Source organism: Camelina sativa, chromosome 1, assembly GCF_000633955.1.
Source record: "Camelina sativa cultivar DH55 chromosome 1, Cs, whole genome shotgun sequence".
In the NCBI taxonomy this organism is placed as follows: Eukaryota; Viridiplantae; Streptophyta; class Magnoliopsida; order Brassicales; family Brassicaceae; genus Camelina; species Camelina sativa.
In genome coordinates, this window is record NC_025685.1 from 10,917,842 (window position 1) to 10,938,793 (window position 20,952).

Below are 20,952 nucleotides of genomic sequence, written 5' to 3' on the forward strand. Positions count from 1 at the left end.
CCACCAACGACCCCCAATTATCAAAAAACGAACATGAGTTAGTTATTAGTGGTTGACCTATACTCACTTCTTTTTCTTCCCTCCACTTTCTCCAATCTATAAAACCCAAATCCCCAAAATTGCTTCCTTTCTCATCACACATCAAACACATTACCACAAAATCTTTAAACATCCAAAGAAACAATAAACAAACAAAGCTAAAACGATCCAACAATGTCGAAGATTCTTGTCGTGGTGGTTGCTATGATCTCGGTCCTAGCTTTGCCAATTCACGGTCAACAACAGCCGCTTAGCCAATGTACCCCGTCGATGATGACCTCCGTGAGTCCTTGTATGAGCTTCATAACCAACAGTAGCAGCAATGGAACTTCTCCGTCGTCTGATTGTTGTAACTCACTGAGGTCTTTGACAACTGGAGGAATGGGATGTCTCTGTCTTATTGTCACTGGAACTGTTCCTTTCAATATTCCTATTAACCGCACAACCGCTGTCTCTCTTCCCCGTGCTTGTAACATGCCTAGAGTCCCTCTTCAATGCCAAGGCAAATAAAACAAACTCACTCCCCTCTAATCATTACATTTTAATTTATATACCTACTTGAATCAGTAAACTAATATAAGTTTTGATCTTCCATCTTACAGCTAATATTGCTCCAGCTGCTGCTCCTGGTATACAATCAATTACCTTATCATCTCAATTGTTCATATAATTAGTTTTGCTTGGAAGATAACTTAATAAGAAATTTTCTGTTTTGGGAACAGGACCTTCTGCTACATTTGGACCGTCGATGTCTCCAGGTCCAGCGACGAATCCTATTGTTCCAGAGCCGACTCCATCAGCTCAGACACCACAGTCGGATACAACCCGACCTTTTACACCATCCGTCGATGGTGGAGCTCCAACGTCAGACGACGGAGGAAGCAGCAGTAGACCTTCTGAGACTCCTTCATCCGCTTATGCACTCTCACCATCTCTTCTCTTCTTCAGCATCGCCCTTGTAGTTCTCAAGTTCTACTGATGATTTCTTTGTTTTCCTTTGTATTCTTCTTTCATGTGATTTGATTTATGCATCTTTGATTATAGAAACAACCATTTATTTGGTCACTGCTTTGTGGAATAAGCTAGTGTATAATGTTCTTTGTTTCGTGTGAGATTTATTTTGTACTGTTGAAGCAATATATCATCATTTTTATGGAATCGCAACACTATTGATGCTCAAAGATGAAAAGTGTCAAAACACTAACTCCCAACTTCTTTATAAATCAAAAGCAAATGTCACACACCAACATATGAAAACCAAACACAAACAAACTCAAACATCAGCAGCAGTCGTGACATCCACTACGGATTGACGCTTAGCATATTCACGAGCTCCATCTTTGTCAACAATCTTGATCACAAAGTTTGGTGGCGCAATGACCAGTCTTGAACGGATCTCAAGTATGCATTTGTCGACTAGTTCGATGGCTTCTTCTACAGTCATGTCGCTGCGGTAATGTCTATCCATTGTGGAGAGGGAGAAGTAGGAGCCGTAACCGAAAGCTCCCTTGTCAACTTTGTGAAGGGTTGCAATGTAGTCAATGTAGTAAAGAGATGCACCACTCTCATTGTCGTAGCCAGCCAATAGTATATTCACCGAATACGGATTCTGATTAAATGGAGCAAAAAGAAATCACACAGAGATATATCTCAAATTTTTTGCCATCAATGATAAGTAGCCAAATCATAAACAAAACAAGGAAATCTAGAGCAAATGTCATATGACTTTATTGTGTATAGTCCTCAAGACTCTATAATGCTTGGATTTCAATCCAAAATTGATAATAAATTAGCCTCGCATTTACATAATCAAGTCATTCCAGTCTTGTAAAGTCTAACACAGAGCCGCAACAAAGCATATGGACATAACGAAACTATCACTTACAACCCGATCTATTCCACCAAAAAGATGCATCAATACTCTAGAAGATAACAATACAAGGAAACTTCTGCAACCCTAGTAGTGGTCATTTAGCTATAGACTACATCATCTACCATGCTTTACACTCCATTCAAGCACAGAACAAGAGAGTAAGTTCCTTCAATTTTGGGATAGTCTAACAACAATCTCAACAATGAAAAACAAAACCATTTCCCCAAATCAAATCTCTTAATTACTCTAAAGTCCAACTAAGACAGAACTTACCTAACCATTTCCAACTTTATAAGTCATCAGCAACCTTAATGTAATCATAAACCACAGCACCACAGAGGGAAGCTTCAATTCAAATACACAAAGAACTGCAATCGAACTCAATTCAATTTCACAAAAGGCTGAAGTGTTTTGTATACCTTCCTCAACGCAGTAGCGAGCTCTCCGCGAGTGAAATTGGCAGCAGCGGAAGTAGTCAAAGGGATACCGTTTCTGAATTTGTACAAGGAAACATTCTTCTGAACGTACTCCGTAAACTGAACCCTAATAATCAAACAACCCCAAATAAGCGAAGCCAAGTTCAAATCACTGTATCCACCGCTAAATTATATATATATATATATAGAGAGAGAGAGAGAGCTTACCTATCACCTGGCTCGCCACTAGCAGCAACAAGCTTGTGAGAGTCGAGCACCATGATCTTGTCTTCGTTGTTCTTGTGGAGAAGGATACTGTGAACCGCAGATGTATCAGCCGCAACGATGGCGAATCCATTCCCAACAAGACCGAATACACACTCCATTATTGTATTCTGCTACAGATCTGTTTCGTCTCAGACTCCGATTCCGATTTGCTTTTTTTTTCTCCGGCGTTGTGAGAGATTTATAAAAAAAAAGTAGAAGCGTCTTGGAGAACAAGCCTTCTTCTCTCTTACGGAGAAGACGAAGAAGGGGATGATTTTGTTAATTCACGTAATCGTCAGGGGTATTTTAGTCATATCAACTTAAAAAGGAGCTTTGAGTGAAATGGGCGTTTAGGCCCGTTATCTTAACCCAAAACCCATTCATATTAGGAAACAAAAGACTCTTTTGCCAACCTTTATATAATCGTGATTACTCTTTTGTTTCTATTGATCTCTGAAGAAGCAAAGTCAGAATGGTGAAAACAGAAAATTCAAGCCTAGTAACAGATTCTGCAATGAAGTACAAGTTAGTAGATCGTCCTCCTTGTACCTATTCCATGAAGATCCAAAGCCTCTCCCAACTCAAGGAACTCTTCCCTGAATCCGAATACAAATCCCTTACTTTCTCTTCAGGCAAATACAACTGGTATAATTAAGGGATTACAAAACCCTAATTAAACCCTAATTTGGATATACTAAATTTTTTTCTTTTCTAAGCTACTATAATGTTTATTTCTTGTGTTGATTTAGGAGACTGGTTATATACCCAACAGGAAACAAGAAGGACGGCGGGGAGGGATTTATTTCAATGTATGTTGAGTTAGATACCTCAAGCCTTACCGCGTCCACCGTTTTGGCATATTTCACCTTCTTCGTCTACAGTAAAAAAGAAAATAAATATTTTACTATTCAAGGTTTGTACTTTCATGCATATATACCCTGTTATATCTATATATATATATATAGTAATGAATTATATGTATCATTCAGATGTTGAAGGGAAGCAGTTCAATGCAATAAGACCGGTGTGGGGATTTTCGCAAGTGCTTCCGCTTGATACGTTCAATGATCCTAAAAACGGATATGTGTTCGAGGGAGATCAATGTGAGTTTGGTGTTGATGTGATGGTTCCACTTGTCAACTGGGAAGTTGTCTCTTTCCCTATGAAACCCCCTGATAAAAAGTTTTCCTGGACGCTCAAGAAATTCTCTAAGTTGAAAGATCATTGCTACGTATCAGACACGTTCATTATGGGAGGAAAGAACGGGTGAGTATTATCAATATATCCATATAAAATTATTGCGCTTTTGTAATCTTAAATAACATTACTATGTGTATTTGTGTGCTAACCGTTATAATGTTTTTGTAGGGTTATAAAGTTGTATCCCAAGGGCTACACTACAACATATTCCAAATCTTTGTCCATGTTTGTGTTTCTGGCTGATAGTGAAACAATGAAGGCAGGTGAGCATATTCACTTACGAGGGACTTTTCGACTTCTTGACCCATTTGGGCACAATCACCAGACAGCAAAGGGTAAAATTCTTTTACCTAAATACCACTTGATGAGATCTAAATACTAAGATATTTCATTAGAGATTGCTTTCTGTTTTTTTTTGCAGTTGACAATAGATACAATTACGACAATCGAACTCAAGGTTGGGGTTGGTATCACTTTATATATTTAGATAAACTTCGGGAGGCTTATTTGGACAAAGAAGACTCTTTGCAAGTAGATATCGAATTTGCAGTTGTTTCGACTACCACGTCTTCTCCATGAAGATCTACGACACCATTAGTTAATTTTCAATATTCAGTTACTGAACGTTGCCGTCCTTTTTTTTTATTGACTATGTTTATTCAGATTTTATGTTTTTTTCCCTTCTTAATTGCTTAGAAGAGATAATGTACTCTTAATTGGTTATTTTTTGTTCTTTTTTAACTCATCAAAAAAATGTCTTTAGGTGAGCTGTGTGCCTGTGCATTCGGTTACTTTGTTCATGTTTCAGTTTAGTTTCGTTCTTGTTTCTTTTTGAATTTTTTTAACATATAGACCCAAAGTTGCAATAGGTTTGGCTCGTGAATCTGAGCCAAAACGTCACTCTTGTCGCAACCGTGTCGAGGTTGCTCAGCATATTCTCTTGCCTTAAAAAAACCTAACAAACAACAAGTTACATTTTTTAGGGAGAGACGACATAAAAAGAGAACTTCGAAACTATCAATTAAACACAAATAAAAAGAGTATTGTTCCAATATGCAATTCAATGTTTTACTAGATTGATGGTTTTTGCTCGAGTAATGACTTCTACATTATTGGATACGACAATGTATGTTGTGATGACTACAAAGAAATTTACTCTTATTCTTATGGTTTGAATGTTACTTTAGGGTGAATAACCAAAACAAAACAATCATAGTAGAATATAGCACTATATTCAAAAAAATTAGGAGAATTGGAGAAGGGTAGTGTACAATTACTATTTTGATGTTTGGGTGGTAATGGAGAGCTGGTGGCGGGCGGTGGTTCCGACGGAAATGACCGGTGGTGGTTCCAGTAGAGATGACCGGCGGTGGTTCCGCCAAAGGTGTCCGGCTGTGGTTCCCGCAGAGGTGACCAGTGGTGGTTCTGACGGAGGTTTCCGGTGGTGGTTTTAGCGGAGGTGACTGGCGGTGGCTAGCAGAGGTGGTGGTAAATGAGTAGGTAGGGATGGTGGTGGAAGGGTAAGATGGTATATATTATAGTGTATATTATAGTTATATGGTTAGAGTAGTTAGGATTTAATTTTAATATTTTTTCTTAGTTAGTTTTGCCAATTTTCCTTTATTTTATTATACTAGTATTTTTAAGGAAAAAGAAAAATAGTGAATGGTAATTATCCGTAGTCACTTAGTTACAATACCACCTCTGCTACTAATCCTACCAGAGTTAAACTCAACTAAGTTGCGCTATCCGTGTAGTAGAGATCAGACCTTATCGATTCAATGATGACAAAAAAATAGCAATAAGTCTACTAGATTAGGCCCGTATAAATTATAGGGTTATATAAAAAATAGAAAATGTTAAATATAATTTTTGAAATGTTAATTTTATATTGTATTTGATTTTCCTATAAAAAAATGTATAGTTCACACACTTTGTCTTCCGTATAATTTAACTGTATATGACGTCAGATAAGGCCCGCATAATTATATGGGCTAAAAATTACAAAATTTCTATCGAGAATAATTAGAATGTTAGTAGTAATATACATGTTTTTTGATTGTATCTTGTAAATTTTTAATATTAAATGTGAACCTCTTAAATTGCATTTTAATTCTCACTATTTCCCATTCTATAAGAGTTTTTTTTTGGGGTTTTCTAATTTATTATATTTTATAAGATTTTCTCAAATTTCGAGGTACAATTTTTATTAGTTTAACTGTTTATGAATTTTGAATTCTGCAGAATATTTTGAGAAACTCACTTAATATTCACCAATGCAAATGCTCTTATGAACCAAAAGTTCAGAATTATGATTTCAAATCTGATTCATGGAGGATTATATTGCTGATGATCACTACTTTGGATTGGTCAATAGATCCGCCTTGCAAAAGGTGTGTTTGTCAAACGAAACATGAACACCGGAAATTATCATCTAAAGTTTTGACATCTCCAATTGAAATTGTCATCCAAAGTTTGTAAACACAAAAAAAAGAAAAGATAAATGGGTAGTATGGTATTCTTTAAAAAAAATTATGAAATATCATATATACTATATATTGGTTTTATTGAAAAATTAAATTAGTTTGGAATCAGAATCTAGAATCTACGATTATCATTATCACATTACCCATATACTATTGAATGCATGCGAAGGAAGGACTTAGTGAATATTGATTTGTAAAAACTACATGAACTGAAAAAAAGAGTTCTCCATTGTTTTGTTCATAAAAGAAAACTAGATTTTAACTTGCAGTATACCGCGGGAAAATATTTTTACAACAAAAAAGATTACATTTTTAAAAATTGTATTTTTTTTGTTAGTTTTGTTTATTTTGTTTAGTGTTTAAGATTGTATAATTGTATTTTAATTGTTAATTATAAAATTTGATCAGCTGTATACTGCAGACACGCGACAATTAAACTAATAAAAATTGTAACCGTATTGAATTTCTTATGATTATAAAAATAGAAATTGTTACTGCTTTTTAGTGTTTTTAAATTTAATCCGTAAGTTTAAAGTTATTTAAATTTAATCTGTAAGTTTAAAGTTATTTAAATTTAACCCGTGAAAGAATTATATTCATAAAAGTTATTATGCAGTATACCGCATACGAGGTTCAAGAAAGCGGTCTAGACAGCCTAAAACATTTTGTGTTAAATCTAATAAATTAGAGTATTTATAATCTAATAAATAAACAAATCTTAAAAGGCATACTACAAAATATACTTTTATAAAAATGTTAATATAAATATAATGAATATTAATAACGTCAATAATGGACGGTAAAAACTAAAAACCAAAATTAACATTGGTTTGGAGCCCAATAGAGGTAAAGGGGAAAAGAATTATTAACTTCGTCCGTTGAAAATTCAAAGTTATAAGATCATGTGCAGTGAACATGTACAAAAATTAAATATTATTATTTGATTACGAGAATCTTAAGTAGGTCTCGGCATTTTAACAGAATTTGAAAACCGAACCCGATCCGAAATAGGTAGTTCGGTTAGGATTCGGGTGATCGGATATCCAAACTAACTCAAAATAAATACAAAAATAGCATCTAAGTGGGTTTGAACCCAGTACCTTAGACATTTACCAAGTTTATCATAAACCATTTTGCCACCTTAATTTTATGTCATAGTATGATAACGTTAATTATTTATATATATATATATATAAAATTATATATTCTAAAATTGATTTATTTTTTTCTTTCTCAATCAACAGAACCCATAATTGTTTTATTTTTTTTATTACCCATATCAATTTTAGTAGAAATATGACAAGCAAATCTACAAAAAAAAAAATAGTTTGTGGGGTTTGAAGAGTGAGTGAGGTTGGAAGCTAAATATGAATCATATCATATAATTTGCTATAAATATTATATTTGGTAGGGAATTTGAAGGATTTAATTTTTGAAGTAGTGGCCATGGATAAACAAATCTAGGGTTTTTTGTTGAAAAAGAGAGATGAAGAAGAAGGAGACGAGAAGAGAAAGATAGAAAGTATTTCTTATTTTTTTTTTTTTTCAAGACAGATTTTTTTTTTTTTTTATGACTTCGGGTAACCCGAAATTACCCGAACTCGAAGACACCCGATCCGAATCCGACCCGATATTAGAAAATACCCGATCGGGTTTTATATCTCTACATCCGAAAATCCGAAAACCCGAATATCCGAACTCGAATCCGATCGGATACCCGAATGCCCAGACCTAATCTTAAGAAAAGATAGAGAGAAAATGAGAGACTTTTTTTTTAAAAACTTTTTAAGACTCTCATAATTAAATAATAAAATTTTGTTATTTATTTTGGTAAATGAGAGACTCTTATCAACAATATCCCTCTTTAAAAAAAAAAAGTGCGTTATCAAAAAAAACAATATCCCCCTAGGATTCAAAGCCAAAACCATATCCCACTAGGAAACTAAAAAGACTCTCTTACGATTTATATATATCTGAAAACGATTGATCATATGTTTGCCTTGCTGTTATAATCTTGTTTGGGTCTCTCTCTTTCTCTCTCTCAATTTCTCTTACAAGGTGCAACAGAATGTGGAAAGCAGATGATGATAAGTCATGCGTGGTAGCAAATTCTGCAATTACGAGCAAGTTTGAAGACTCTCTTCCCCGATGACGGATACAAATCCCGTTCTTTCTCTTCTGGCAAATAGAACTGGTAATCATCAAAGTCCCCTAATTATTTATTCATGCTAAAATAATTATGAAAACGTATAACTAATTAGTAATTTATTCATCTAAAAAAAAAAAATCAGGAGATTGGTTTTATACACAAAAGGTAACAAAGCGGACAAGGGAAGTGGATTTATCTCAATGTATGTTGAGTTTATTAGGGAGTGTTAAGTAAATATTAGATACTATATCTCTAGATATGTTAATGTTCCTTATTTCATATATTCTAGAGTCTTCTATTTAGGTTTCCTCATGTATATATATATATATATATATATACTCGTGTATTGTGATTAAGGAGAACAACATATTCTCTTCAACATTTGTTATGGTATCAGAGCTAGGGTTTTAAAAAAAAAACAGAGGCAAGAGAAAAAAACAGAGGTTAACGGCGGAAGGCTGCGATGACTTCAGAACTTAAGAACGACGACGAGAGTAAGAAGAAACAGATCGTGGAAGGTGATGGTAATGGATCAAAGGCAACAGATAAAGTGTTGTCACCACTTTATCTCCATCCCTCGGATGGACCGGGAAATCTTATAACTACAGTTCAACTAAGGGGAGAGAACTATGAAGAGTGGGCTAAGCATGTGCGGAATGCATTGCGAACAAAAAGAAAGTTAGGGTTTATTGATGGAACGTTGGTGAAGCCGGTTGATGCTGAAGAAATTGAACAATGGGAGGTTGTGAATTCAATGCTTATTGCTTGGATAATGAATACTATTGAGTCTACGCTCAAGACTTCCATATCTATGGTGGATGAAGTGAAAGATTTGTGGGATGACTTGAAGTTACAATTTTCTGCTGGTAATGGACCACGGATAAGCGATCTACGAGCTGACATTGCTAACTGCAAACAGAACGGAGATTCGGTGATGGTGTATTATGGTAAGCTTAAAAAGATGTGGGATGAATTGGCGATTTACAAGCCGATCAGAACATGTAATTGTGGGGAGATGGCAGCTCAGTTAGAAGAAGATCACAACGAAGAGAGAACAAATACCTTCTTAAACGGTTTGGATGCGGCGAGGTTTGGTACTGTTCGTTCTGCTATCACAAGTTTAGAGCCACTTCCTAAACTTTCTCAAGTTTATCAGAGAGTCATACGTGAAGAGAGACAACAAACTGTGACTCGTAACAAGGAGATAATTCCAGAGGCTGTAGGGTTTGCGGTAAACGGTGGTACTAGAGGATACTCCTCTACGTATTAACAACGTGAAAAGGATGTGACTTGCACACATTGTGGCAAGTATGGTCATGCTCAAGTTGATTGTTTCAAGTTGAATGGGTTCCTAGAATGGTGGGGAGAAAGGGGTCGTGATTTTAATGAAAGAGGAAGAGGACGTGGCCGTTTTGGTCGTGGTGGAGGATCTGCAGGAAGATTTGGACGTGGTAGAGGTGTTGGTGGACGTGTTAATGCTGTTGCTGGTGTACAAGCCAATCTTATTGGTGGAGTACAAGCAAACTGCTCACGCAAAACAGAAGATATTGATCGACAATCATTGCCGCAGCTAAGTGACGAACAATGGACATCTCTCATGAGCCTGCTGTCTTCTCGAAAATCAGAGACAAGTGAGAAATTACATGGTAATACAACATATGGTGAATTTATTATTGATACAGGTGCATCGCATCACATGACATGGAATCTCGATATGTTGTGTAATGTGGTTGATACGAATCCATGTATTATCGGGTTGCCTGACGGTGATCATGTGGTGGCTAACAAGCACGGGGATTTTTGTTTGGGTGGTGATTTATGGTTGCGAGGAGTATTATACTCTAAGGAGTTAACTTGTTCATTGATTTCGGTTGCAACATTTCTTAAACTTCATAAAGGAAGCTTTACGGTTACTGATGAGTTATGTATATTTCAGGACCGTGCTACGAGGACGGTGATGGTAGCTGGTGAAGAGTGTGGGGGTGTGTACGTGCTTAGAGGAGTGCTTGGTGCGAAGATTCACAAGATAGTGAGTAGTTTGGGTTCATGGGATTTATGGCATCGTCGTCTTGGCCACCCTTCGAGTCGTGTTCTTTCTTATTTATCGAATATTTTAGATGTTGGGAAACAAGTGAGTTCCGAAACAATTTGTGATATTTGCTTAAGGGCAAAACAAACCCGAGAATGTTTTCATGAGAGTTCTAATAAAGCTGCGGGGATTTTTGAATTAATTCACTGCGATTTGTGGGGTCCTTGTCGTGTTTTATCTACTTCCAGGGCTGCTTATTTTCTCACAATTGTTGATGATTTTTCACGTGCTGTTTGGGTTTATATGTTCCGTGAAAAGAGTGAGGTTGCTGGTTTTTTAAAGATTTTTTTCAAGATGATTGAACAACAATTTGATAAAAAGGTTAAGGTGGTGCGTAGTGATAATGGTTGAGAATTTATGGCTATGAGGTCATATTTTGCTGCTGAAGGAATTTTACACCAAACATCATGTGTGTATACGCCTCAGCAAAATGGAAGAGTTGAGAGGAAGCATAGACATATTCTTAATGTTGCTTGTTCGTTGATGTTTCAAGCGAGTGTTCCTATCAAATTTTGGGGTGAGTGTGTCCTTACGGCATGTCATTTGATTAATCAAACTCCGTCCAATGTTCTACAAGGAAGGACACCCTATGAGATGTTGTATGGTGTAAAGCCAGATTATACTTCATTGAAAGTTTTTGGTAGCTTGTGTTTTGCTCGGAAGGTTACTCGTAATAAAGATAAATTTGGTGAGAGAAGTCGACGGTGTGTGTTCATGGGATATCCGTTTGGGACGAAAGGTTGGCGAGTGTTTGACTTGGAAGCAAAAGATTTTTTTTTGTATCGAGTGATGTCGTCTTTCAAGAATCTGAGTTCCCATTCCAGTCTACGGTTTCTCCGCGATCTGATCTATTACAGTTGGTTCCGTCACAGTCACTTTCATATGATGATGATGGTGCATTTTTTGATGATGTACCTAAAGTAGATGTAAGGGGGAGCACTGAAAATGGTGGTGGTATGACAAGTGACGAGGTGACTTTACCGACACGGGTTGTTGAAAATACTACTACGGATGTGGAAGACAATAATGTGAATCTTCACCAAGATGGGTCTTCTTCTCCCGCCGAAATACTTGAGCCGATTGTGATTACTAATAATGACGCACATGTACCAGTGCGTCGTAGTGAAAGAGCAAGAAAGCTGCCAGGTCATCTTAATGAGTATGTATTGCACACCACACGTTGTAATACTGCCCCCTCACCACTCTCATCAGATTTCTCTCCATCACCATCTTCATCTTGAGGTATGGTCTGTTACCCTATTTCAAATTATGTCTCTTGTGCCAAATTTTCTGCTTCGCAGCAAGTGTTTCTGGCTACAATAACGGAGGCATGTGAACCAACATCGTATGCGGAGGCTGTTAAGGATAAACGTTGGCGTAATGCTATGACCGGTGAGGTTACTGCATTGGAGGATCAACATATATGGGATGTTACGGATCTTCCACCGGGAAAAAAGGTTATTGGTTGTCGTTGGGTGTATACGATCAAATATAAATCAAATGGGGAGATTGAACGTTACAAGGCCCGCTTGGTTGCTTTTGGAAATAAACAGGAAGAAGGGATAGATTTTGATGAAACTTTTGCTTCGGTGGTTAAGATGACAACAATACAAATGTTTCTTAAAATTTCTGCGGTTAAAGGATGGAAAGTTCATGAGATGGATGTTCACAATGCATTTCTTCATGGGGATTTAGAAGAAGAAATTTATATGAAATTGCCTCCAGGTTTTGTTTCTAAGGACAAGACGAAAGTGTGTAGGTTGAAGAAGTCATTGTATGGTTTAAAGCAAGCTCCACGGTGTTGGTTCGCTAAACTCACGGCTGCTCTTCAGGGATATAGGTTTATCCAACATAAAGCTGATTATTCTCTTTTTAGCTTGGTTCGTGGAGATATACGACTTTATGTTTTAGTTTATGTGGATGATTTGTTGATTGGTGGTAATGACTCTCAAGCTATTGCTAAATTTAAAGGTTATCTTAGCAAATGTTTTCGGATGAAGGACTTGGGAGTGATAAAATATTTCTTGGGCATTGAAGTTTCACGATCTTCTAAAGGTTTTTATTTATCTCAGCGTAAGTATGCTTTGGACATTGTGAATGACTGTGGATTGCTCGGGGGTCAACCGGTTTCTACTCCTCTTGAACATAATCACAAGTTATCGGTTGAGACAGGGGATTTCTATGACAATCCGCAACACTATCGTAGGCTAGTTGGACTCTTAGTGTATCTTACTTACACAAGACCGGAACTAACTTATGTCGTTAATATGTTGTCCCGGTTCATGAAACAACCTCGTACTAAACATTGGGAAGCTGCAACACGGGTAGTACGCTATCTTAAAGGGTGTCCTGGGCAAGGTATTTTCTTAAGTGCTGACTCGGATTTGCAAATTACGGCTTATTGTGACTCGGATTACTCATCCTGTCCGGTGTCCCAACGGTCATTATCGGGTTTTATTGTCATGCTGGGGGACTCTCCTGTGGCATGGAAGGCGAAAAAGCAAGATGTAGTGTCATGTTCTTCGGCAGAAGCGGAGTATCGTGCTATGAGTTTTACCACATGGGAGTTGAAATGGAATCGTGAGCTTTTGTCGTGTTTTGGTGTGATTCATAAGCAAGCTATGCGTTTGGCTTGCGACAATAAGGCTGCTTTGTATATTGCCGCGAATCCATTGTTTCATGAGCGGACAAAGCATATTGAAAATGATTGTCATTTTATTCGAGATGAGATTCTAAATGGCTCACTTACTACTTTGCACATTCCTACGATAGAACAGCTGGCAGACATTTTTACCAAGGCATTAGGATCTCTACAGTTTACATATTTACGTGGCAAGTTGGGCATTCGAGATCTTCATGCTCCAACTTGAGGGGGAGTATTAGGGAGTGTTATGTAAATATTAGATACTTTATCTCTAGATATGTTAATGTTTCTTATTTCATATATTCTAGAGTCTTCAACCTTGTTGTGATTAAGGAGAACAACATATTCTCTTCAACCTTTGTCAGAGTTAGATACCTCAAGCCTTACCGCGTCCACGGTTTTGGCATATCTCACCTTTTTCATCCACAACAAGAAAGAAAATAAATACTTTACTATTCAAGGTTAGTACCTCGCTTGCTCGCCATAGCCCATTATATTCTCTCTCTATATGTGTGTGTGTAGTAGTCATTGATGGAATATATATCCAGATGCTGAAGGGAAGCAGTTCAATGCAATAAGACCGGTATGGGGATTTTCGCAAGTGCTTCCGCTTGATACATTCAATGATCCGGAGAAGGGATATGTCTTCGAGGGAGATCAATGCGAGTTTGGTGTTGATGTGTTGGTTCCACTTGCCAATTGGGAAGTTGTCTCGTTTAATCAGCAACCCTCGAATCCCAAGTTCTCTTGGACGCACAACAAATTCTCAAAGTTAAAAGAGACAACTTACCAATCAAAGAAGTTTTCAATCGGAAGAAGGAATTGGTGAGTAGTGGTCCATATATAGTTCTATATAACACTTTATTAACAACTTGTTACTAGTACGTGTTAACAACTTAGAATGTTTTTTTTTTGTAGGGTGTTAACGTTTTATCCCAAGGATTTAACAGATTGCAAATCCTTATCTCTCTATCTGAAAGCTGATAATGACACAATAAAGGAAGGTGACATGATTTACGTGCAAGCGGATATGCGAATTCTCGACCCATTTGGATGTAATCACGTGGAAAGGAAGAGTAAGTCGTAACGTTTTTTTTCAAGTAATTTACAACTTGATGAGATTAGATATTATCATGTAAAATATTCATTAGAGATTATATTACTGTTTTACTGCAGTTAACAGTTGGTACCAGAAAACAATAACTCCAGAATGGGGATGGAGTAAATTTGTGTCTTTAGATAAACTTCGGGAGGCCTATTTGGACAAAGAAGGCTCTTTGAATGTAGAAGTCGAATTTAAAAGTCGTGTCTACCACCGAATACTCTTCATGAAGATCTTCCTTTTCATTTTTTTTTAATATTATTTTTTACTCAGATTTTTTTTTTTTTAATGAATTGTGATAAAAATTGGATTGATTTGATGAGTTTTATCTTTGTTTTTTTTGCACTTGTTTTTTGAAAAGAACCACACCATAACCAAACCTTCAGGTTATATTATTTATCAAACAGAGCCGTTCAGAGCAATTTACAACTCAAGAAACCTCGGTAGACAGAACTTACATAGCGTCACCGTTTGTTTTTTGTTTTTATTACATCGCCAGACACATATACCAAACCTTTTCACTCGTAGCAACTTGTAAACACATTCTCAAAAACCGGCGAAGCTGAAGATTGATTGGAACGATGGCTCGCGTTTCTCTCGAGTTTGTTGATGGCTACGAGTCGTAGGCGCAAAGTAGGAATGGTTTTGGCTCGTAAATAGTTTCTCCGCCACTTTACTTCCCACACCAAACGTCACTCTCGTCGCTACCGTGTCGAGGTTGCTCAACACATTCTCTTGTCCTAATATACACAACCCCATTCAAGTTGCTTTTAACACTCAAAAATATATATTTTAGAAACTATCAGTAAAAACACCTTTCTTTACCTGCAAGGAACGTTCTTGTGCAGTTGGATGCATGAATACCAAACCCTACCGAAACAAAGTTTTCGTCGTGTGAGACTAAAGTGAATGGATGACCTGCCGGAATGATAAAGACGTCGCCTTTACACACTCTTGAGACAATCTTGTGTACTTGTCCACTCATATCTTCTTCTTCTTCTCCTCCTTGTTGAGGCCACCATTGTTGTTCTTGTTGTTGTTGCTCTCCTTGGAATGAATACGGAGAAGCCATCTCATAGCGGGCACAACCATTCTCCACGAACGTAATAAACGTTGTCTTGGAGTTATAGTGAGGAAGGAACAAGGAACCCTGCATATTTCCACAACCCGTATCTCATGTTAAACATTTAACCTATATATCAACCAATAGGAAAATATAATGATTGTTGACTTTGTATGACCTGTGACATGTTGGTCCAAGCGACGGCGATGCGAAGGTCTTGGAGTTGATCAAAACTCTCAGGATGTGCCTCGTGGAAATGACCAAAGTCGTTGGTGTAGCTTGAAACTGAATCTTGAGTAAAGAGATTGAAAGGTCTCAACTTCGTGCTTATGTCTTTGTGTTTGGATTTTGTTTCTTTGTGTTTGTTTGAAGGAGAAGTAGCATGTTTGGTGAGCTCCTTGATCTGGTCTGGTGAAACTCTCCGCATAATTCCTTGTCCCGTTTGTTGTGATCCAGAAAATAATCTCCCTACCAACTCTTCCGGTATCTATATAAGAATTAAAACTTGGTCACATAAGTATTAATTAAAACTTGGTTATCAATTTTACAATAATAATTTCAGAATTACTCAAAATTAGTTTCCCCAACTATACGAGATTTTCCAAACATGATTCGATTCATACTAGTTAGTAAATACAAAACCTAGTCTTAGACTTATATATATATGCTGGATATTAATTAAAAAAGATGAAAAAGTTAAGAACCATACGTTGAAACTCGCTGAGAGGACTTCTTTGCTAAACCCTGTGAAGTAGGATTGCTGAAACTGGGATCGAGCTGGGAAGTAATCCTGAAACAAATCGTGGACGTTAATAGAGACACAACAACATTACTAACTCAAACTAGTACACTGTCTTGGTCAAACAAGGTAGATCATTATTAATTGTGAAAAATAAATATTAATGATCAAAATAATAACCTTGAACTGGCCAGGATTGTTGACGGGGACAATGATCTTGACAAAGCGAAGAGGAACGGTCTGGTTAGTGTTGGTGGCAAAGTGGGTGACGCCGGAAGGGAGTCTCACCACATCACCTTTGGTTACGTGGAACGATTCTTTGGTTTTATCCGTCACAAACTCAACCACTCCATGACCTTGTAGTACTAGCACCACAGAATCAGCATCCAGATGGTGAGGCACAAGGAAAGTGTTTGGCTCCATCTCAAACAACGCGAATCTGTAGTTTTCGATCCCGCGGAAGAGATTCCGTGCGCGTTTTGTGAACTTAGGCAACATTTTCACAAAGCCTTCATTTGATTGGAACCAATTCTTGAAACTCCGCTTCCTAAAGTGGTAGGGAAACTCCGTCGACTCTTCCTCCCATCCCTCGCTTGAGCGACCTCCAGGACCACGGCGAGGAACGTCTTGTTCCTCTTGCTGCGGTGGCTCGAACTCTTCGAGATCCACATGGAAGGCTAAGCAATGGACGAAAGCTATGGAGATGAGAAGGAGAAGTGTTATGACTAATTTCTTGGTCATTGTCATTTTTGTTGCTGATGTGTTTCTTCTTGAGGAAACTAATGGATTGTTTTGCTTATATAGGATGGCGACATTGACATGCATGGTGACGAGTGTTCTTAACACACTAAAGCCACGATTGGACACAATCCAGACGTTATCCAAACGCCCAAAAAAAAAAAAAAAATGGAGAAAACATTTAATGAGATCTAGAAGTTAGTATATCAACTGATGACCAGTTTTAATGATGTAAAAATTTCTAAAAACGTTTCTAAATACCCTAAGAAAAAAAAATTATCTAATATAATTGGACTCTTATTTTTGGATTTTGAGATACATGAAGATGCTTTTAACATTTAAGATTTAGTGTAATCAAATTATTATCCAATATTGCTCCTAATTATTGTGTGTTTTACAAGATAGATGAAAACATTTGAATCTAGCAGATATGGATAACACTTAGGTGGACGTGGTACGTACGATAAGTACGAAGGTGGATCTTGATTCTCAGTGATCTTACGTTACGTGTCTCATCACCAAGTTTTGTTCTACCTCAAACAGCATGACTAAGACACTCCAATTTTTTGTTTTTGTCTTGTTTTAAAATTTTTGTAGCGTGTGTTTTTTATTTCTAGCATCACGTGGCTTGGTGTAGTAACTAGTAAAGTAGTAAATATGTATCGCTATAGTATACTTATAAAAAAGAAGAGAAAAATTAACAGAGACTACAGAGTTACTTCGATTGCAATATATTCTTCAATATAAACCTCAAATTATATAAACTCGAAAAAGGGGAAACTTGGCTACCATATACGGAAAAAGCCATTTCACGTCACATAATTTAAATCAAAATAAAAGTAGAGGCAACGTTTAATTATAATCAAACCATTCACGACGTTTTAATTTACTTTTTTTGTTTTTTTTTTTTCTCAATTCTTCACGGCTTCTTCAACTGAACATTCATTGTTTTCTATTGATATAATAGAAAAAATATTTTGTAGGACTTCAATCGAATATTTGACGCAATTCAAATTGACGTGTAAACAATGGCACGTTCTCTTGAAGGACAAGAGATTCATCTACAAATACTTAGATCTTGTCCAAGATCAAGAAATTTTCATAAGTATCGATCATAATGTTCAGATCATCGATCCAGTGAACCGTGAACGTTGAAAGAAAAGAAGATAAGGTGAAGAAAGTGCGTTGATAAGGAGTTCTGATTCGTTTGGGGAGAGCTGATAGTAACCTGAGTTGGTGTAGAGGTGTTGGCTGCATCATGGTGAGTAGTAACATGTGAGTTTGCTCTAGTTAGTGGGAGATGTTGTTGGTAAGATAGCTGATCCAGTGTGAGTGATAGGAAAGAAATTACCATCTCCCATCATGACAGTGTGGGCACCAATGTACTGTCTTGACTGCCTGATATTAGACGTCTGTGATCCCCAAGGCAGCCAATGCAGCAGGCAAGTCAGACTGATACGTGTTGTCAAAGCGATGCCAACACTTAAATGCACTGTGACCCACTTTTCCACAAATTTGACACACTGGTCTACCATGAACATAGTAACCTGAGACAACAGAGTATAGAGAACTAGTATCAAAGGGTGATATTTGTTGGTGAAACCTCCTGCCATTATTGGAGTACGAGCCTCGGCCTTGCTTCCCTTGCGTCTATTGCCGTAACCTGACCTCTGAGTATTAAAAGGCAAGTGTGATGTAATGTCGAACTCCTCATTGTACGCCACCGAACGGTCATTATAAGCCGTAAGACGAGGAATTACATCTTCTAGAGTTGGTGAGGGAGTAGAATCCAAGATCCCTTCAATATAAGTTTTGATGGGTTCATACTCCCTACCTAAACAATTCAAAGCAGAAAATATTTTTTATCGTCTCACTAACTGGACTCCCTATAAATGCACGTTGCTCACACACACTCTTAAGTATTAGATTGTGGGCTTCCAACTCAAAATCAATTGACAATGAGTGGAGAGGCCCATATCCTATATATATCACTTAAGATCCTACTCAACTTCCAATGTGAGATATTTTATCCCTAATACGCCCCCTCGAGATGATGGTTATTTTAAGCATCAATCTCGGTATGTTCGGGCATGAATCAGCGGCCCAGTTATTGAGTCGGGCCGATTGTGGATTGGGTTGAGCATGTGCGGACCGGGCTCTGATACCATATTAGATTGTGGGCTTCCAACTCAAAAGCAATTGGCAATGAGTGGAGAGTCTCATATCTTATATATATCACTTAAGATCCTACTCAACTTCCAATGTGAGATATTTTATCTCTAATATTAAGTTCTTTTAATTACTCCAGTATAGGCATATCTTTTTTTTCAGTGTTTTGTAACTTCCTTTGCAGACCAAACAATCTAGAGGAAGAGACTTTATTGAAGTGACTAGCAAGAAAAATCCATACCTCCTGTGAAGTTGTTGTTTTGGTGACCTTTGTGAGAATATCTTCACAAAGTGAACCAAGAAGCCACACCCTCACAACTTGATCTGACCGGATCCAAGCTTGGAATACAGGGTTTGGGGTGATGGTGTCGTAGCCAGCGATGTGTGGAACAGTTAAGGTAGGTTCGGGTTGCTATGTGGAACCATTGACGAATCCAAGCAGTCCTTGTCCAGAGAGAAAGGACTCGAACTGCATCTTCTAGAGAAGGTAGTTTGTTTCTGTGAGCTTGACAGTCACACAATTTGAGATATTTAGAACTGGTTGAGAATAGAGCTCCATGGATAACGCCATGACTCTGATACCATGAAAGAATAGAAGATAATGTGAAAAACTTCTTTTCGATTTCATATTGATACTCTCTTATCAATTACAATCATAAAACCCTAGTTCCTTTGACACATGTCATCATCAGCCAGGAGGTTAAGAGTGTCAAATCGCTTGCTCGTCCCTATCCTCTCATCTGTACTACAGCTCACCTCTTTTGCTTTTGGTTTTTCACCAATGCTTAAAGCTTCCTCTGCAACTTTTTTTTTTTTGTCTTTTGTGAGTTGCAGAGTCGACCGTTGCTTAGCAGGCTTGATGGGCTGCGAAACTTGAAAGTTGTTGGGCCTTGATATATCATGATTTTTGTGGTTTTTAACCATGATATAATGAGTCTTTTGATTTGTTTTCTAGGATGTTTTTGAGTCTTTGCAGGTTTTCTAGGACTTTGGCACAGAAGGAGCAAAGTGGAGCAATTTAGATCATTTTGGAGCATAAATCTCGAAGAATCAATTTGGACTCGGATCAAAACAAGGGCATCGATCGACACCACTTAGGAGCATCGGTCGACACCCTCTTCAGCCGATGAAGAATCACAAATTTGGAAGTTTTACAAAGTTGCCCGAAGTTTTCTATATTTGCAACACAAGTCCCTTACGTGTTTTAGAACATATATATAGTGTTTTTGGGTTTTAGAAAACCCTGAAGTTTATTCTAGCAAGTTATTTTCTGCAACCCTGTGAGTCAGTTTGCATTGAGTCAGTTTTTGTTTGAAATTTGTTTAAAATTATGAACTATCTATCTGTCATGTTGCTTTTAACTTTTGTTTGAGTGTCTCTTAACAGAATAATCATCCAAGGATTGATCCATCAACACAACTATCTGCAACTAACAAGGAGTCTCAGGCAAGAATTCACCATTCATCGAGAGCATCGATCGACACTACAATGGTGTCGGTCGACGCTAATGGGTAACAGAAACAGTTCATCTTTTCCTTACAATTTTCAATACGTTTTTTTTTTCTTTTAGCTTTCCTCTTATTTGAAAACACTGGGGACAGTGTCGTTTAAGTCTGGGGGAGGTTAGTACTAACTACTAACATAGTTTTTGTTCTTTAGTGTGTCAAAACCGATTTTTGTTTTTATTGAGTACAATTTTTCAAAATTGTGTTGGGGACTATGATTTTTCTCTTTAGTGTATTGCCTTGGTTGATTAATGCTGCAGATTGAATCCACTAATCCGACTAATGAAAAATCCAATGGCTGACAGGTAAACCAGAGACATCCAAATTTCCAACAGAATCCAGAAAAGTCTGAGGTAACTTCTGCACTTTTCTTTTATCTCATCAAGGAGATTGATGTTCATAGATCTTGACTCCTTGTTCATGCCTGACAAGTAAGATCTTCAAAAGAAAATGGTACTCCTCTCCCTTATTTA

At 37.2% G+C, this 20,952-nt stretch overlaps 4 protein-coding genes and 1 long non-coding RNA gene across 5 annotated transcripts; 3 read left to right on the plus strand and 2 right to left on the minus strand.

The window, feature by feature from the left end:
* LOC104787614 (non-specific lipid-transfer protein-like protein At2g13820) lies at positions 120 to 1,197 on the plus strand. The gene is made up of 3 exons (XM_010513224.1): positions 120 to 541; positions 642 to 668; positions 762 to 1,197. The coding sequence occupies exons 1-3, from the start codon at positions 214 to 216 to the stop codon at positions 1,016 to 1,018; spliced, it is 612 nt and encodes a 203-aa protein (XP_010511526.1). The 5' UTR covers positions 120 to 213; the 3' UTR covers positions 1,019 to 1,197.
* LOC104787620 (proteasome subunit beta type-2-A) lies at positions 1,230 to 2,849 on the minus strand. Its single transcript, XM_010513229.2, has 3 exons — positions 2,557 to 2,849; positions 2,332 to 2,455; positions 1,230 to 1,648 (listed from the first exon to the last, which is right to left on the minus strand). Exons 1-3 carry the CDS (start codon positions 2,712 to 2,714, stop codon positions 1,313 to 1,315), a joined length of 618 nt encoding a protein of 205 aa, XP_010511531.1. The 5' UTR covers positions 2,715 to 2,849; the 3' UTR covers positions 1,230 to 1,312.
* On the plus strand, positions 3,563 to 4,374 carry LOC104706567 (ubiquitin carboxyl-terminal hydrolase 13-like). The gene is made up of 3 exons (XM_010422765.1): positions 3,563 to 3,861; positions 3,964 to 4,058; positions 4,217 to 4,374. Exons 1-3 carry the CDS (start codon positions 3,563 to 3,565, stop codon positions 4,372 to 4,374), a joined length of 552 nt encoding a protein of 183 aa, XP_010421067.1.
* On the plus strand, positions 13,540 to 14,713 carry LOC104706578. Its single transcript, XR_002032721.1, has 3 exons — positions 13,540 to 13,624; positions 13,712 to 13,988; positions 14,082 to 14,713. It is a non-coding gene; the product is annotated as an uncharacterized LOC104706578 (long non-coding RNA).
* Positions 14,637 to 16,848, minus strand: LOC104787631 (vicilin-like seed storage protein At3g22640). The gene is made up of 5 exons (XM_010513238.2): positions 16,248 to 16,848; positions 16,038 to 16,118; positions 15,507 to 15,815; positions 15,091 to 15,415; positions 14,637 to 15,005 (listed from the first exon to the last, which is right to left on the minus strand). The coding sequence occupies exons 1-5, from the start codon at positions 16,812 to 16,814 to the stop codon at positions 14,812 to 14,814; spliced, it is 1,476 nt and encodes a 491-aa protein (XP_010511540.1). The 5' UTR covers positions 16,815 to 16,848; the 3' UTR covers positions 14,637 to 14,811.

Bases quoted from the DNA above. Each gene is read 5' to 3' on its own strand.
- LOC104787614 (XM_010513224.1), top strand. From the start codon at position 214: ATGTCGAAGATTCTTGTCGTGGTGGTTGCTATGATCTCGGTCCTAGCT. The intron at 542-641 runs GCAAATAAAACA...TCCATCTTACAG, and splicing joins AGTCCCTCTTCAATGCCAAG to CTAATATTGCTCCAGCTGCT. The intron at 669-761 runs GTATACAATCAA...TTTTGGGAACAG, and splicing joins TGCTCCAGCTGCTGCTCCTG to GACCTTCTGCTACATTTGGA.
- LOC104787620 (XM_010513229.2), bottom strand. From the start codon at position 2,714: ATGGAGTGTGTATTCGGTCTTGTTGGGAATGGATTCGCCATCGTTGCG. The intron at 2,456-2,556 runs GTAAGCTCTCTC...TTTGATTATTAG, and splicing joins AGTGGCGAGCCAGGTGATAG to GGTTCAGTTTACGGAGTACG. The intron at 1,649-2,331 runs GTATACAAAACA...CCATTTAATCAG, and splicing joins TCGCTACTGCGTTGAGGAAG to AATCCGTATTCGGTGAATAT.
- LOC104706567 (XM_010422765.1), top strand. From the start codon at position 3,563: ATGAATTATATGTATCATTCAGATGTTGAAGGGAAGCAGTTCAATGCA. The intron at 3,862-3,963 runs GTGAGTATTATC...ATGTTTTTGTAG, and splicing joins ATTATGGGAGGAAAGAACGG to GGTTATAAAGTTGTATCCCA. The intron at 4,059-4,216 runs GTGAGCATATTC...TTTTTTTTGCAG, and splicing joins TAGTGAAACAATGAAGGCAG to TTGACAATAGATACAATTAC.
- LOC104787631 (XM_010513238.2), bottom strand. From the start codon at position 16,814: ATGACAATGACCAAGAAATTAGTCATAACACTTCTCCTTCTCATCTCC. The intron at 16,119-16,247 runs GTTATTATTTTG...GATTTGTTTCAG, and splicing joins ACAATCCTGGCCAGTTCAAG to GATTACTTCCCAGCTCGATC. The intron at 15,006-15,090 runs GTAAAGAAAGGT...TGTGTATATTAG, and splicing joins CACAAGAACGTTCCTTGCAG to GACAAGAGAATGTGTTGAGC.